This window comes from Engraulis encrasicolus, chromosome 22 (genome assembly GCF_034702125.1).
Source record: "Engraulis encrasicolus isolate BLACKSEA-1 chromosome 22, IST_EnEncr_1.0, whole genome shotgun sequence".
In the NCBI taxonomy this organism is placed as follows: Eukaryota; Metazoa; Chordata; class Actinopteri; order Clupeiformes; family Engraulidae; genus Engraulis; species Engraulis encrasicolus.
Window position 1 is genome coordinate 15,857,585 of NC_085878.1, and position 18,155 is coordinate 15,875,739.

An 18,155-nucleotide genomic window follows, 5' to 3' on the forward strand; every position below is an offset into this window, starting at 1 on the left:
TTAAAATGTGTCCTGAACATTATGATTACGTCCATCAATTTTCTGCAAAGTAACAGAAAACCAAACTTTCAGTTTGCATGCAGTCAGCACAGTAGGTATATTAGCAGGTAGTCACAATGTCAGGTGCAGAGCATGTTGTTGTATGATGTGAAATGTGAGAAAAATCTTAAAATGAAACACTACACCTTCCTTCCTTATGAATCAAGAGGTTTGCCCCTGTGTAGCTATTGCTGTTATCAATGAACTTGTTTTAAATCTGAAATGTCAATGCAATGCTACTAACATAACCCAATAGTACACACTTTTTTAATCTTTGAAATGTTGCTTGTATCAATGTACAAAGAAACATCCTGTTCTTAACGGTTTTGTCCAGCCCATTATAGATAGTGTTGCCAGTCCTATTCAGCCGGCAGACAAAAATGACAACTGTACTTATTTCAGTGCATGTTTATTTTTCATATAACATTCTTTTTCAATCCATTCACTTTCACGCAACCCTGAGGGGAAAAAGTAAAGTTGTAAACAAGCATGACATTCTGAGAACCATAATCAAGGAGACACTATAGCCTACTACACCACTTAATACCCTTTTTTCGTGTCCTCCACGATACATTCATCGTTTCAGGGATGCCTTTGATATATCTACCTAAAGAGAAAGATGCAATTTATTCTGGGTAAACAAGCATGTCCAAATGATCCTCAATAAAGTCTCTTTTGTCATAATTCATTCACAATGCACATGGGGTTGGAATTGTTTAGTTTAAAATCATTCAGATGATGAAAGGAGTAACTATAGATCATTTTAAAATGCAGGCACACTGAAAATGAAATCTTACACTTGGCTAGCTGCGTTGTAAATTCTATTTGGCAGTTGTCACCACCTGTTGTAGGAGTCATAAAACTCCAGATAATGAAAGCGCATGCTGGCTCTTTATAAGACTGGAGGGTATCAGGGATAATGCAGGCCCCCTCATTCTGACAGACCCCCCGCCTACATCTCATAGGCCCTCTCCCACTGGAGAAGCCCTTCTGGAAGACACGGATTCTAGCCTCACAAGGCATGTCATGTTGACCTTGGAAGTATGAAGCACTTTGAAAGAGCGAGAAGAAGCTGGGCAAACCATAGACATTTATTATGCCATATGTCATGACATATTATGTCTCAGGGGTAAACACCTGACTGGTACGCAGTCAGACAGACACCCACACACAGGTCAGTTTTTGGCAAGTCTCTGGATGAGTCTGCAGTACTCTGCCCTCTTGCGGGTGATGTGGTCGGGGGTGATGGTGTGGCTCTGGAGCCGAGGGTTGCCTCCGAACTCGGCGCTCTCGCACAGGGCCTCTGCGTTACAGACGACGTACATGCCACAGTCATAGCTGTTCTGCTGCCTGGGAGACGACTCCTCGGCGAAAGACAGTTTCTTGCCCTTGCCCCCCAGGAAGGCTTCCAGCTTGGAGGCGATGCGCCGGGCGTGCAGCGAGTTGCCCCCGCTCTGGGAGTCGTAGTGGGAGAAGAGGCAGGCGTCGCGGCGGTACAGCAGCAGGCTCCAGTGGGAGCCCCCGGCCGACTGGTTGGAGTTGTCGTTGACGGCCAGGAAGACCCAGCGGCGCGAGGCCAGTTGCAGAGGCTCCAGGAAGATGGCCAGCTCCTCCTGGCACGACGCACACTTGATGAACTGGGTGACTTCTGGGCTGATGAAGCACATGGTCCTGCTGATGTCTTTGAAGCGCTCGGCTGCAAAGTACTCGAAGACGAAGCCAATCACCTGGTCGTTGAGCCAATGTGGTCCCTCCAGCAGGGCCACATCGGAGCGCCTCAGAAGGCTGTCCTGGTAGCTCAGCACCACTGGGTCCATGGTAAAAGGCCACCTTTGGAGATCATTATTTTAAAACGTAGTTAGCAAAAACAGTAGATGTGAATTATAATAAGAGTAGTCCTCATATTAATAGTCTTTTTTACAACGTTGACTGCCTAAATATACTGCCTAAAAACACACATTTAGCCTACATAACTGAATCTGTCTTGTTTGTATCAGCATTTATAAACTGACATGCATGTTTAACAGATGATTTATTGCTGCTTTATTACGAAGCAATACAAGTAAATTACATACTGTCACGGCATAAAAATACAGTATTATAATTGTGGTTGTGTTCAGCCAAAGTTCAAGAAAAGTTGGCCGGGATACACCACTCCTGGTATGCCAATGTTGCCACTGCATTGCGTGTATATGGAGTGGAGTTGTTAACCATTTGGAAACAGCAACGTCGCATCACTGTTTTGGCTATCGTATGCAGCTTGTCGAATGAAAACAAAGGCAGTAAAACATACAACAGTACTGACAGACTTGACATGCGCTCTTACCTGTCACAGTGTGCATCAGATATGTTATAATAACATCACAGCTCTTCTGTCAGAGCAAATATAGCAACAGCGACGGGACTAACGTAAACTGACTTCGCAGGCCTACACAAAAATATGTGCAGGCTTTGCGACAAGACCGAAGGACTTGAAGTTCAGCCACACCATATCATTGTCGTCAATGATTGGCCAAGTGCTTACTTCTAGCCAATCGTGTTAGTTTTTACTGAACATGGCCCCTCCCATATCTCCTTCTAGTCCGCCTCGGATTGCATCAAAAAGCTTATGCGGGAGCGTGCACTACGAGACTGCGCTAGTGTGAGACGCAGCACTGATTATCAGAAAAAAAGGAGAGGGAGAGAAAAAACAGGCAGAGTTACATCGAGCGACACCCAGTGAGGAGTGACTGCTTTTAATCTTTTAAAGACAAGGACATTTTGCAGATGTTTTCAGCGCAGCAGAATGGGCATGCTTATTAAGCATTTTGCCAGGAGGAATTTGTGGAGAAGAGTGATTTGAAAAGGACCAGTATTCACTCACAGAGGAATTACACAGGGGACCCGAAAGCAGTACTTGTATCTGACCGTCCAAAAAGAGTGCCTATCGTTATTGTCAGCGCGCAGGCAACGGAATTCTGTGACGGGTTAAATAAAAAGGTGAGTGTGTCATTTACTTGCACCGTCATTTCAAGCGACCCACTCGGGTGCCAAATTTGACAATATACCGTCCATCATTCTTCAGATCAACGGTGCTCCGTGTAAACGATGATGACTTTCAGAAATTCCATTCATCTTCTATTTGTATAGGGATGAGCGATGCTGTCATCTTCCTGGTTCTTCTTTGTTGAACTGCCCATAAGATTAGGTTGTTTTGGTGGAGAGAAACGCTGAAGGAAACGATGTCCAGTAATTGTAGCTTATTTGTGCTTTGTCACAAGCACCCGCTCAGCACAAGCTGTGTTGTTGACGTGTAATGTCTCCGCTAGAAACAGCATTGTCTGCTTTTCCAGGGAATACAGCGTCTGTTCACGAGGTACACTATATCGACAAAACGAATGGAAAGGAATTGTAAAGTAACTTTAAACAGAGGCCGTATGGCGTGGCTAGTGTTGCGACAGATGTCTCGTGAGCAGGAAGGTTCCTGCATATATTAACAGAAAACATGGCCAGCTATTTCCCAGAAAAGCGAGTCTTCTTTGTGTTTCTTCAGTACAATTCTGTACATTTACAGGCAGTTACAAATTGTTGGGTTACATTTGCTGCGACCACTGGCAATTAGCTGACAGCGCTGCCCCATCATGACAGGCCTAATAATGTGGTTCCTGTACAGTAGGTGTGGACGTACACGATAGTTATACATGGATGTCTGAAGCCTTTGATCCTATACAGTGTTTTATGGCACTTCAGCCAGTGGCAACCACTCTTATTGTTGAGTAAATAATTAATGGGGCATAGAGGGAAGAGACTCTTACTTTGCAGTTTTATAGCTACTGGAGGGTTGGGCTCATATGTGCACATGCCCTAAGCAGTAGCTATCTGTTGAGAGTGCAGTGCAAGCATGTAGTCTGTAGGCTAGCTGATATTTTTGAGATGTGTCGTGAGAAACCATTTCCACAGCATAGCACAGGTGACCAGGGGGCCTGTCCAGAGGAATGCAGCCTTCGAGATCCCCAGCTCAGCTGTTGGGCTAGTAGCACTGCAGAGCTGCTGGCTGGCTGGGCCAAGGTCTTGCATGAGACAAGCAACTGCTTGTGGGTAGTGAGTGTCTCTGACACTGAAATGTCCCAGCTCAATGCCTTACCCTTTTACTGCCGGGCCGGCTGTATGAATGAAGTATGTGATGGACCTGATGAGTGATGGGCTGGCTATTTTTTCCCCAGACGTGCTTGAAACATTATTGTTAGGCTTACGCCTGCTGGGACTCACCATGCTTGAAGTTTGTGTGTATAAGAATAGCAGAGCACGTCTACTAAAAATATCAAGGGAGAATTAATACCAGCCATCAAGTGCCAAATACACCACAACATAACACAAAGCAGGTAAATCTGGTTTTCATTGTATAAAAGCTTTAGTCAGGAAGAAGAGGTGACCTTTCAAATGTGGGAAGTTCAGACCATAGTTTTTATCCTTTGGATATGTCTGTCTGTCACAATAAATATGACACATGCTGCTTGAAAGAGCATGGACAGAGTCATACCTTGGATGCCTGGGAAACACTACACAGCAAGCAACCCCGGGCCCTCACTAATGTTCCAGTGTTATGTGATGTGCCTGTTCAATGCTGTTGAAAACATGGTGGATATCATGCACTATGACTGGAAGCGTCAGTTGCTCTTTGCTGGCTAAATTCCATCATTACCAGGGTGATAGACTTGTGGCAAAATGCTGCAATGAAGAGCACTATGGTTGTATTATATTTTCAAAACACTGTTGCCCAGTCACCGTTATGTAGCAGAAAAAACTAGCTGTTGTCTCATACAAAAAAGATTCCCACACAACCGAGAGCACACAGAACATGAATTATTAAACATGCACTAAGAATAAGCTTCTCTCCGGAGCAAGAGATGATTGCATATGCTGTCACCCATGCGCACAGCAGTTTATCCATAGCTGTGACCTGTTCTCGGAAACAACTGAGTACACATCGGGAGATGGAAAAACAACAAACCACACTGACAGTGAAAACGCTTAGAACGTTATGGCCTTCTCTCCTAATGTAGCCTGATTCACAATCAAAGACAGTGTGTGTCACACCGTGCTCCGCTACCTCAATCCTAGGTTTATTATGTAATGCCCCCATGGCTTACAATACTGCAGCACTCTGAGTTCGTTTGGCTTTTTTTTCAGCCTGTATCGTACAAACGGCAGTGAGGCCCACAAACAAAGATCAAAGGCACTGACACCAACGCTCCCAGCAAAGCCTTTCCTTGGTTGAATAGCGCAAAAAGGCTACTGTGTTTGGTCATGTGTTTGCCTCACATGGGCTCCCCCTGCTTTTGAAAAAGCCAGCCAGTAGGCCTCATGATGTTGTCATGAAGAGCCTGTCTCATTTGTGGGGGGCTCAGCTTGCTGCATGATGAAAGTAGAAATGTTGTTGTTGTTGTGTGCCCCCCCCCCCCACACACACACACACTCACACACACGCACATGCACACACACACGCTTCTTCTTCTCCTCAGTTCATCCTGTGGCTCTCATCTCTGCCTCTGGATATGGCTTATCACAGACTTTGCCTGTTGCCATGGCCAAGCAGGCAAATCATGTGGTGGTGATAGTGAGTGATGGTGATAGTGGTAGTGATGGTGGTGGGTTGTTTTTTGTGCCTGTGCTTGATGCATGCGCAGAAACAATAGTTTGTAAAGAGACTGGAGGCATTTATTCGAGCAGCAGATGGGTGCAATTAGCCTCATCTTCAGGAATCATTGTTTTGGTGAGGCTGTTTACTGTTGTAAACGTTAATTTATGTGGGCTCTTGAACACATGTGACGGTTTCTGGGCTGAAAGACCAAAGTGTTTGTGTGGTTGAACAAACATTTGAAATAATTTGGCTACCTTGATTTTTTTTTTTTTTAAAGCTTTTGTCAACAGCCAGTGAGCCTGACAATCATTTCACCTGACGGTGACTTTGATTTTTTTTAGGTTTTTTTTTTTTTCGCAGAGAAGGGGCATGATCTGACCTCATAGCAGAATCCATTTTGTTTAGAAATTCTGTCATGAAACAGTTCGGCGTGTGAACAATCGCAGGAAACCCAGGGAGGATGTGGGGAAAGTCAGCTGGAAAACAAGCGTAATAAGTCTGATGGATTATTCCCAGACTATAAACTATTAGGAGGAGGTCACCTTAAGTCCTGGAGACTGGCGGCCATTATGATAAATCAGTGGGAACTCGTAAATATTTGGTGGGGAAAATGTGAAGTCCTGCCTGACCAGGCCTTTAGGTGGAGAGGGGTTGTCAGTGGTGGTGGATAGTGGAGAGGGGTTGTCAGTGGTGGTGGATAGTGGAGAGGGGTTGTCAGTGGTGGTGATGATGGAGGAAGGACAGCTGAAGAGGAAACTTCATGGGTCATGACGCTAGGCTTAAAATAGTTGAAGCCCTCTGATTCTTCTTCTTCTTCTTCTTTTCTTTCTTCTTCTTTTCCTTTTTATTTCCCGTCTCCTTTTAGTTCTTCTTCTTCTTGAAGTTAGTGTTGTGTTCTCAGTTGATGGTCCCACCAGAGGCTGAAGCATGCGCTTCCTGTTTAGCTATGGAAATATGCGTGAAGGGCTTCTGATGAGACACAAATAAAGTGTGGCCAAATTGTTTTGAAATAAGCTGCTGCTGATCCATTTTATTTAACCAGGAAGGGTCTGATGAGCTCTAGAAACCTCTTTTCAATCAATGCTTTTCCCCAGATTTCAGTTTCATCCAAGGCTTTAAATTGTCTGCTCCTTAGTAAATTGTATATTCATAGAATGTCTAACATAATTGGATGCTACTCACATAATTGAATGGTATACACTGTCACCTATTATCCAGTCCTCATTAGCTGAGTGCTCTTATTAATCAGCAAGCTATTTGTTTTCTACAAATTACCCCCCGCTTAAAACATGGCATGGCAAATGAGAGGTGCCATTCAGTGATTTAAAGACTCTCCTATCTGCTCCCGCACCCCTTTGTGTCTGTGTTGTTTTGCATTTTCATGCTATGCTACGCTCACTAGGGCTTTCGCCGTACTAACGTCCATCTGTTTTGTTTGATAAGATTCCCAGTTAGATCTGTCCATTTCCTGTTTCGGTTGGCAAATAGACCCGTGTGTCACGATTCACCAAAAAGTGAGAATCTCAAACGGCGAGGCCGAGGGGGCTTTGTGGGCTGCCAGGAGGGGAGACAGACAAGGCCCTCCATTAGGGAGACAGACAGACACTATCTTGATTCATTTAGTGTGGACTGGAGCCCATATACCGGCTCCCTCCTCTTCCTCCTCCACCCCTCTCCTCCTTCGCCCAGGCCCCAGTGACAAGGCCTCGATGAGAGCCGCGTTGATTCCCAGATCGCGATGTGCCAGAGCAGAGGAGGATGTAGCGGTGGAAGCGTTGGCCATCTCCATCTCCATCTCCGCATGGTGTATGCGTGCACCTCATGTAAATTCATCACTCTGGTCGAGGGGGCTTAAAGCGATGTGTGGACACAGCTGTGGCGCTTTCTGCACTGGCTTCCCAGTGGCCATATGTCAGCTAGTCAGGGGGCACTGGATAATCCCTAGGCATGTGCTCCAGTGTTTTTGAAAAATAGTCATATGTAACTGTACTGGGAAAATATGGGGGAAAAAATATGTGTATTGTTAGCCTAGTCTCCATTTATTATAATAAAAGGGAAACAGCTGACGTCCCTTGTTCCATAACTGTAAGCCAGACTGCATTAGTGGAGACCCTCTGGGGGTTGTTCTGTGGTAGGTTCGTTTTGTTTCGTTTTGATGGTGATAATCTCACTCTTTATCATTAGCAGAATGTTGTGTCAGAGAGGTGTCCTTTGGTGTACCTTTTGCTTTGGGAAGTCTTTTTATATGCTCATCTCATCTGTGTGTGGGTGCTTCAGACGAGTGGCCCTTTGTTTACTTTCATCCTCTCTGGGCCCTCGGCTCGGCTTTGGCAAGTCTCTGACTAGGCTATTTCATCTTCCTCATGAAAGCATCTGCTGGAGACGAGAAGATCAGCATTGTTATTGTTGCTATTATTCAAGTGGCAGCTTTTTATTTCATTTAAATGGACATAAAACAAAGTGGAATTGCGCTGGTTATGTACGGTCGTTTTTCAAAATGAAACACTTGGCTGGCCGTCTTAGCACAGGTGCAGTCTTCCCGGTCTTCTCAGTTTTCTCAGTCTCAGGTCATGGACCTGGGAGATGGTCCTCATCAGCTCTGAGCTTCACATTTTTACAACTTGAGCACTGTGGAAAGTCTGTGAAGAGACCTGATGTTGCTGGAGGAACGAAGTGCAGGCTGTTTATCTCTACTGCTGCCTGACAGTAATAGGCTAGCGTATTATCTTAGAGCAGTGTTTCTCAATCTTTTTTGGTATTGTGTACCCCCTAAGCATTTTACTCATACCACCAGTAGGCCCTCACTCATATTCTAGACATCTCTTCCTCTATCCCAGTGTCACTATGCTCCATACGTTTGTTATTATTATTTCCCCCCCATTGAACTTTGAAGGTGAAAAAGTGGATCGCACTCGGGTTCTTCTTTTCTTCTTTTTTATTTTTTTATTTACATAGCAGCAGAAGTGTAGACAAACGTTTCGTCTGTTGCCTTTGTCAGTGTCTCCCCCTACTTCCCCCTATTGAACTCCCAGCAGTACATGCATTGCATACTCTAGTGGTACGCGTACCCTCGTCTTAATGCACTGCAGTCAGTAACTCCCAGACTCTAAATCCTGTGTCCAGTCCAGTAAGTGTTTGGGTATTAAGGTTGAGGGGTGTTAGCCAGAATGAAATGAAGAAGATAGAATGGGGTGTCTGCGTTTACGACTCGGCATTGACCTCCGGGCCTCCCCACTGACCCGTGTTTTGTTCAGGTGAATCACATTTCCATTTAGTGGCCCTGGTGTCTGTTGATTCCTCTCTGAGAGACGAATGACCACTCGAGAAAGGAGACTGCACTGGGCTGAACTGGACTACAGTCTCTGTTAGCTGACTGATGCCTGTTTCCCTCTCCCTATAACAACATATTGCTGCTCAAATTGTTTTATCTCGCAGCCCTTGTGCTTTCCCCCCATATTGTTATTGGAGAGGCTGAGCGTGTTATCCTAGTAAATTTCTCCCATGTGTTCGCCACCCTGGGTGACGTTATATTGAGGTATGATGCGGCCAAAATTCAAAATGTATGGCCATGTGTCCTAAAATAAAGGCTGTAAAAATGTGGTACGTGACCTTTCTGTGTGGGTGTGTAAGTAACGCTATTGCGGTGTTGTACTTGGTATGTTCTTGACCTGTGGCGAGTTGCTCCCGTCCCCTGGCGCCCGTGTGCGAGTTCAACCCAGCTCGCCGCATTCGTCTTGCGCTCCCTCCTCCGTGGCCAGACGTTAGGTCATCCCAGTGGTCTGAGGATGCTGGGCCTTAAAATAGAAACCCTCACCCTGCCATTTACAATTTACTTTGGAGGTGCATCAAGTGGATGTTCTCACTCTCTTTTTTTTGGTTGTAAGAAGGGAATGTGTTGGGTGTTTTTTTTCAACTGGATTTTGTGTGGGTGTGTCTTTAGTGTGCGTGCGTGTGTGTGTGTGTGTGTGTGTGTGTGTGTGTGTGTGTGTGTGTGTGTGTGCTGGAGAGAGGGAAAGGGAGTTGGATGATGCACATGTGAATAGCATCTGGGATCTCTGGAGGTTGCTGCCCCAGGAAGGCTGTTACTTCTGCCCCATTTGGTATTGCAAAGCTGGGGCTTGGCGTTCAACAGCACACTGCTGTTTTTGGTGAGCTGGGTAGCTGACGACACATTTGAAAAATACTTGCCTTGTTTTTCCTCCTTCAACAATTTCTCTTCAGAATGAGCCATGGCATTCAGCACGCAATGCCTACTTTGGCAATGCCACGACGCAGCTGCCCCCATTTCTTTTATCCTAGGTATTTACGTTGGGTGGAATATAATCCTGTTGTACATTATGATAAGCTTAAAGATGAATTCCATCACCAAAAGATTCAGCCAGCAGCGGACATGCGAGGGGGGAAAAGCAAGGAGTGGCTTCCTGTTATTGGCCGGTACCTGTTGGAAATAATCCTTGATCTAGAATGTCATTGGCTCTCTGAAAAACAGAGGTATCCTGTCAAACGTGGGGATATTTTCCCACATGACCACATCATTTTGGTGGACATTGATCATTGTTTGAGGCCCAGTAAATGCCTTCCTTTCTTTCACTATGGATTCCTTTTATGCCTATTTTTCCCCCCTTTTCTCTCTGATCTCCGAAGCAGAAATATTGAACTCAAACCCCTCTGCCTCCGACAGCCTTCAGGCCCATTAGATGTAATAATCAACAAGGGATTTGGTTACCCCCCGACTCACTCACTGCCCCATCCCATCCCCCCACCCACGTTGTCAGATCTGCTTTCTGGAAAAAAGCAATTATGACCGTGCATCAGCGCTGGAGTCTTAACAAGGGCTCGAGTCAAAAGCATCTGCTGTGTGCGTGTGTGTGTGTGTGCGTGTGTGCGTGCGTGTGTGCGTGTGTATGTGCGTGTGTATGTGCGTGTGCGTGTGTGTGTGCGTGTGTGTGTGCGTGTGTGTGTGTGTGTGTGTGTGTGTGTGTGTGTGTGTGTGTGTGTGTGTGTGTGTGTTCATATGTGTGTGTGTGCATGTGTGTCTGTGTGTGTTCATATGTGTGTGTGCGTGTGTTTGTGTGTGTATGTGTTTGCGTGTGTGCGTGTGTGTGTGTGTGTGTGTGTGTGTGTGTGTGTCTTGGGTCTTCCAGACGGTGCGTCTGAGAGAAGAGCATCGCCTCCTGGATGCTCATACCCTGGATGCTCCACTCTCTTGCCCCCAGGCCTCGGGGGCCAGGCCCCGGCTAAGTCTGGCCGCTCCCCCTAATGGCCCGGATTCAGAGGGGGAAATGGGGTGTGGATAATCCAGGTTACTGATACCCCTCCCCACAATCCTCCTCCTCCCCGTCCCGTCCTACAGCCGTCATCTTTCTGCTCGCCTTTATCTCACCCTGCCTCGTTGCTATGGAGAACTGACTCCCAGCGTAAGTCCACATGGCATGAATATGCTGCCCGGCTTTCTTTTCACTCCTTGGTGGCAGCATTAGCTGTAGAGGCTTATACATTAAAGGGAAACCATTCAATTTAATCCACGGCACCACCACCACTACTACTTCTACTACTAATAGTATTAGCGCTTCTTCTAATCACAACAACAACAACAATAAAGATGATTATGTGAAGAATAATGACAACATCGAGAATGACAACCCTATTGGCAACAACAATGCTAATACTGTTAAAATGGTTATATAATATCTTAAACTTAAGCTGTTAAGTACAGTGAACATACATTGTTTCATCCATCATCATTGTTTTTTGCTTCTAACCACTACATTTTCCCAAGGTCGTTAGGTCCTAAACCACAAAATATTTGGCACTTTTTTCCAAGACCAGGTTCAATAATAACGGGCAGATAGCCCCCTCCTGAAAAGCATGTGCTGTGCAGTTGTCCTCTGTGCTCTTTTCAGATTGGTGAATACTAGCTAGCTAGCAACAAAGGGGCCCAGAGGCCTGGCCTGTCCTGTCCAGTTCTGGTGGTGGTGGCCTTGTTTTGCTGTTTCAGGTTAGCACCTCCCCATGGTGTGGGGTCAGCACCGCCCATCTATCATTAGAATGCCTCTGACAGATTCAGGTGAAGCGTGCATTGCACTGGCCACTGGCCCATCCCACTCATAGGCCCTATGCCCTAATACAGACACAGAGCCTCCATATGAACAACAATATGTATGGAAAACAAGGGTTGGGGGTGGGGGTTGGAAAAAATGCCTTCAAACTGTCCAGCTGAGCACGTTGGCTGTTTTTGTGTTGTAGTCTTTTGTTGTTGTCATGACAGCCCTCAGTATCACATCATACATGTACGCATCCCTCCTATTTATCATCCTGACACTTCAATCTGTTTTAAATGTACATTTTCACGTTATCGTCGTAGGAATATAATGTGTATTCAAGGAAAAACAAAGCATTTCACGCACATGGCAGGGATCATTTTGGCAGTTGTCCGTGCCTGTTCATCTTGATTGGGTGGGATTTTCTGCACAGGAAGTCTTGGCAGTCCCTCAGCATGTCTGTTTAGAGCAGAAAAGGTGTCTGGAGCCTCTCAAAAAGATCCAGTCCTTGCACTTGTTGAAACATTATCCAAAGAATGGTGGCCACAGTGTCATTAGCTTGTTATATTGGATAATAGAGTTACTTTGGCAATCAATAAATCTCACGTAAACATTGAGCTTTTTCCCTCCAACTTTCCACATTAGCGGTTAAGACCTAAGCCTGCAGTTGGGAAGTCACGATTAAGACGTTGGGAGGGCAAAGTGCAACGTGGTCAAGGAAACATTTGCGCAATTCTGCGGACTAAAAGTGAAATTTACTACCAGAGTCGGGCTTTGTTGTGTGTGTGGTGTGGTGAAAGTCCTTGAGTCTATTCTTCCTGTTTCTCCTATTCTGGGGTCATTGTCCATGGGAGAGGGTGTGCCCCAGGAGACAGGGGGACAGGAAGAGGACCTTGGCTCTCCAACTGTGTTGAAGTGGCGGCTGCTTTTGGACCTTTGGCTGACCTCTCATCTTCCATCATTCCTTCTCTCCTCTCCTCTCCTCTTCTCTTCTCCGTCCTTCTCTTCTCTCTGACTCTCATCTTCCATCATACCTTCTCTCCTCTCCTCTCCTCTCCTCTTCTCTTCTCCGTCCTTCTCTTCTCTCTGACTCTCATCTTCCATCATTCCTTCTCTCCTCTTCTCTTCTCCGTCCTTCTCTTCTCTCTTCTCTTTCTGCTCTTCGTCTCCTCGCTCCTGCTTCTGCTCTCACTGTAAGCAGCTGCCTGTCAGTGATGTTAGCATGTCTTGCTAACATTTCAGCCTTGGCAGCATTTCCTATGTCCTTCATTGAAAGACGAGTCTCTTTCTTAGAAATCTGTGCATACGATCACTCACTCCATTTCGTGTTATTATCAAAACGATGTCTGTGCCAGATTTTGGTGGCTGGCTGAGCAGTCATCGTTTCAAGGTCAGACTTGTGAAGCCTCTGCCGTGATGGGTGTTGGGCTGTCTGGAAGGTCCTGAAGACTTCCACTGCTTTCTGGAACGGCTGCAGAGGATCTACGGGCTAAAAACTTTCCACATGTACTGAAGCCACAACGGACGGTTTGTATAATGTGGAATTTGCACTTGCAAATAAGTCATCTTTGTGAAGCAAAAGCAGAGGATGCTGCAGACTGTAAGATGGCCTTTAGCTACAAGACAGTTCCTGTTTACATTACATTTGATTAGCCGTTCAGTTTCACCTTTGGTAATATACATGCTGCGATGATTCATGAATGATTGAAATTCTGCATTGATATATTGTGGGTCAATTTAGGCATCTTGCAGTGGATAATTTGAGAAAAATCCCTGTGCGTGTGCGTGTGTGCGTGTGTGCGTGTGTGTGTGTGTGTGTGTGTGTGTGTGTGTGTGTGTGTGTGTGTGTGTGTGTGTGTGTGTGTGTGTGTGTGTGTGTGTGTGTGTGTGTGTGTGTGTGTGTGTTTGTGTGTTGTGTGTTGTGTGCTGTGTGTTGTGTGTTGTGTGTTGTGTGTTGTGTGTGTGTGTGTGTGTGTTTATTTAATAATTTCGCCTCCAGTCAATTCTGCCAATGAAGGACCTCAAAATACAGTTCACACATGCATGAGAAGTGAAACACTTCCTTTAGCTCTCAATTTCAGTGTGCATTGTAGGCTGCAGTTTCAGTTTTATTTACGTGTCTTGTGGTTTTGTGCTGTACACAGTAGTATCTCAGCAAAGTTTCCTCATACCTCCAGCCAGATTGAGCATGCAGCATATGATAGGCATGTGTGCAAAGTTACTCGCAGTACTTGGGGAAACTTGAGAATGTTGCAGATAACACTTGTGTCACTCCCACATGCAGTGAGTGTATGCTGTGGGAAGCCAAGGCCATAGTATGCAGGGGAAGGGAGGCTCCATCCCAGCTGCCCAGTGAAATGTATTTTACTTCCCTCTCCATGAAGCGCTTCCCTATTAAAATCATTACCTATTACGCATTTTATGAAATCTCAGCATTTCTCAACTAATTACACCACACGCAGCACTCGGCCAAATGTCAGATTGGCGCATAGGGGGATAACTTTCTGTCATCATGAAATTGCTGAGCTTTACAGTACTGGTAATGTCACACACCTATTCGAAGATGTGGCAAGATGGCCTATTTTGTTTGAGAACGTAAGACTGCCCTGCATTCCTTCCTTCTGCTGGTCTCCAACTTGAGTAATTCCAGTAATTAGCAGAAGAGAGGATCAGCCGTTTCAGTGCACTGGCTAGAAAACTTTTCCTTTAAAACCAGCCTATTGGCCTCTTCTCCTTTCAAACCCTGAGGAAGCATCTGATGCCCTTTGACGCCTCCTGAGCACTAATGAGTTTTTATCAGAAGAGACACTGGACAGGCAGAGCAACTGATAAAAAACTGCTCTGGCTCCTCCTCAGCGTGGGCTAGAGCCTCTTCCTTTTTGGCAACGACGCAGCGTCCAGAAGGAAGCTAAATAAGACAGTTAGGAATTTTCTGTTCTTTCCCATTGATCTGGCGCAACTTTTGTGTGTTGTTATGTGAACTTTCTTCGTTTTCTTTTTTGTTGTTTATAGCGGCTCTCTGTCTTAACTTGTCAGGATCAGGATGTCTCTACTCCAGAGGCTCTCTGTTTACGGGGCTGTAAATGTGCCACTGCCCAGGGCTGATGATGACATACAAGTAGTTACGACCATCATTTTTCTGTAATTTCTTAAGCCAAACATGGTACCTGTCAAAAATGACTTGGACTAAAATTCCCAATAAAAACAATAAAATGACTGAGTGTTGTTTGTCTTTGGCCATCGAGATCATTTATGCGACATGATACAGTAAAGTGAAATAGTAGGCTGAATGTAAACATGGACGACTCCATCTGGTATGAAATGACGAAGTTTGTTACATCTCTGTAGGTGATGAATGAGCGTGAGGTCAGACATGTGCAATAAGACCACGCTGGTAGTGAATCCTCCACAATGGTCACCAGGGAAGCCGACAGGGAGGGGGGGGACAAAAGACCCCGGGCCCAGAATTGGGTCCTGATTACGTTGTATGTATTGGGCTGGGGGGCCTTTCAGATGGCTTTGTCCTGAGCCCTGTCAAAGCTGTCAGCAGCCCTGATTGTTGCCCTGTTTGAAGATTGTGGATGCTCCCTCGCATTGGACCGCACATTACATGGCAGGTTAGCCTGGTTTAGAGACGTATAGTATCTGTCACACAGCTGTGAAGGAGTACAGCAAGCAAGCCTTTGGTGTTGTGCTTGGAATGAGCTAGCGCTGCATGGGAATGCTGTGAGGAAGGAAGACGCGAGGCGTCAAAATATGCAGTTATGTGACTATTTGAAATCCAGTGGAGTCAGCATTGCAGCAGGAGTGAGCCCCCCATCTCTCTGTCGCTGTCGTGGTCCCTGTCTGCATGAGTCTCTGTCTCTGTCTGTCTGCCTATCAGTCTGCATCTCTTAAGGCAGTTAAAAGAAGGTAGCATCTGCAGCAGACCTCTCATCTCTGCCCAAAATACACAGCTCTCTTTTTTTATACCACCGCCCCCCTTCCCCCTCTCTCCTCCCTCCTCCCTCCCCCCCTCTCTCTCTTTCTGAGGCAGTTAAGAGCATGCAGCATCTGCAAAGACAGGCTTCTCATTTAGAAGTCTCCCAGGCTGGCTAGGCTTCTCTCTCTCTCCCGCCCAGCCCAGCCCCACCCAGCTCTGCTCTTCTCTGCCCTGCCCACTGCTGCTCTGCTCTGCTGCTGTGCTTTGCTCCCCACCACAGCAGCAAAAGGAGAAGGGAGAGAGAGAGGAGAGAGAGAGAGAACACACAGGCCTGTGTTTTTGCCCACATCGGCATGTGCTCCACGACACCTGTCAGAGTCGCCGCATTACACACACACACACACACACACACACACACACACACACACACACACACACACACACACACACACACACACTTGCTCATACACACGTGTGTTACCCGGAATAGACGGAATGCAGAATGAGGGAGTGGAATGGCGAGGTTGCAAGTGAGAGAGAGAGCGAGCAAGAGAGAGAGGGAGAGGCAAGGCAGTTGTGTCCCATTTTGGGATACTTGCTCACTCGTGCAAGTGTGCGTGCGTGCGTGCGTGCGTGCGTGCGTGCGTGCGTGCATGCATGCGTGTTGGGGAGGGCGGGGGGTCTTCACCGTGCAGCACACTCAGAGGTCGTCTTTAATTACACCCGAGAGAGCTGTGATGGTTGCCTGAACCCGTGCCAAGACTTTGATAGCAGTGAGCTAATGGTGAAGCCCCATATCGGGTTCCTTATTGCTATATTGATACGCAGCTAGCAGCTAGTCTTGCCCACTGAAGATGCCAAGCCGAGTAGCTAGCTACTGTCGATACACATGCCACGGTGCAATTAGGCATTAGGCACCGGATGAGTCTGAGCTTTTGTTTCTATCTTCCCGAGTTATGAAAGTGCTTTCCGGAGGGTTTATTGTTGAAGCCAAAGTCCACTTCCTGTGTCAGTCTGTGCTAATAACAAATGTCTTTTTTTGCCTTAATCAAATAAAACGCAGCAATTAAACTTGGGTTCAAACATTTTAATGAAAACATTGTACAACCACAATCACAAAAAAACAGTAGCCTATCCTTCCCGTTCATACGACGACTGAAGGGCTCAACACAGTAGCAAAGCACAAAGACGGTGCCTAATATGGCCTAATATGAACCCTGTTGCTGTGATTTCGTTATCAACAATGGCCCAGCACATCATTGGACAACTCGCCCCTTAACTAACGATGTGGCTGCTGGAAATATTGATCACACTACATTTAGCAGAGGCTTTTATCCAAAGTAACCTGCAAACAAGGGCACAGTCAATAACATGCACTATGTGCAGAAGTACAGAGCACACACACCACGCAGGGTTAGAGAGTGCAATTAAATATGTTGCTAACTTATATGTTCGTAATATAGACTACTACTGTATGAGGATGCTGGTACGTACAGTATGTTATATCAGATGTTATATCATGGACAGCTGTCGAGAGCCTGGTTCAACCCTGGCCAGCTGTTTTGGCTGAAGACACATAGTGGATAATAAATAAAATATGGCATTGCTGGAGTGGAAGAGAGAGGAGGGAGGGAGTTTCTTATTGAGCGCATGGCTTGATAATGCTTAGTCATTCCCCCATTTGCTCTCTCTGTTCTTCGTCAAGGTTATCTTTACCATTCTTCAAGTCTCTCTCGCTCCGTCACAAATATTGACCCAGAGGGCTACAATAATAACACACGCAGACTGAAGTGTGACTAGAATGAGTGTGACATCATTTACGATATCGGAGAGCTCTCGGTGAGGTGGGCGGAGGCTGCTGGGTCAAAGACGAGACGTGCATTTTTTTTGTTCCGCACTCATTTAACTATCAAAAAAGTAAATTAATGAATTTTGAATGTTATGCTGATAAACAGCATAGTCTGGTTTCTCATTCCAGTAACATTTAAAGAAAAATAATTGTCAATGTATGTGTGAAATAATCTCATAAAGTGCAAAAATGTCATTCAGTGTAATGGTCCGAACTTAAAAATCATCAATACATCCTTGAATAATTATGCAAAATGACGAACAAAATTATTTTTTCACTCTCTGGGCATAATTCTAGAAGTGTTCTTGTTATTGTATTAAAAGCATGTTTCATTACCATTTTGTTTTGATATTCAAATCATCTGGGGACTTTTGTCCGGATTTTCAATTCCTTAGATATCATTCAGTGTAATAAGATCAACATGGTGCTTTTAAATCAAAATAAAAAGTGAAAGTCACACAACAATATGTGACATCATCAAAAGGACCCCTAGGGACCCCTTAAGTGATGATGCAAAGGGAGAGTCTTGTTCTTCAATAGTCTAAAATTCTGTATTTCTATCTTGTGGTAACAACGTCCACAAAAACAGATGTCATTCAGTGAAATGTCAAAAAATACTTTTATACTCAGATATTCATCCAAACAAGCATATTTTCTAAATAGGCATAGTAAACATTGTGGGTC

General features: G+C 45.5%; 2 protein-coding genes across 8 annotated transcripts in view; one reads left to right on the forward strand and one right to left on the reverse strand.

Moving 5' to 3' along the window:
* Positions 1-432: 432 nt before the first annotated feature.
* senp8 (SUMO peptidase family member, NEDD8 specific) lies at positions 433-2,489 on the reverse strand. The gene is made up of 2 exons (XM_063189005.1): positions 2,366-2,489; positions 433-1,869 (listed from the first exon to the last, which is right to left on the reverse strand). Exon 2 carries the CDS (start codon positions 1,854-1,856, stop codon positions 1,215-1,217), a length of 642 nt encoding a protein of 213 aa, XP_063045075.1. The 5' UTR covers positions 1,857-1,869; positions 2,366-2,489; the 3' UTR covers positions 433-1,214.
* A 173-nt stretch (positions 2,490-2,662) lies between these two features.
* myo9aa (myosin IXAa) overlaps positions 2,663-18,155 on the forward strand; it is a 139,923-nt gene continuing 124,430 nt past the window's right edge. For all 7 annotated transcript variants that reach the window (XM_063188871.1, XM_063188874.1, XM_063188873.1 and 4 more), the window contains exon 1: positions 2,663-3,018. The gene's annotated coding sequence lies outside the window, so the exon portion shown is untranslated. The remainder of the gene's footprint in view (positions 3,019-18,155) is intronic.

What these genes read in the sequence shown, in the direction of transcription:
- senp8 (XM_063189005.1), bottom strand. Translation starts at nt 1,856, where the DNA reads ATGGACCCAGTGGTGCTGAGCTACCAGGACAGCCTTCTGAGGCGCTCC.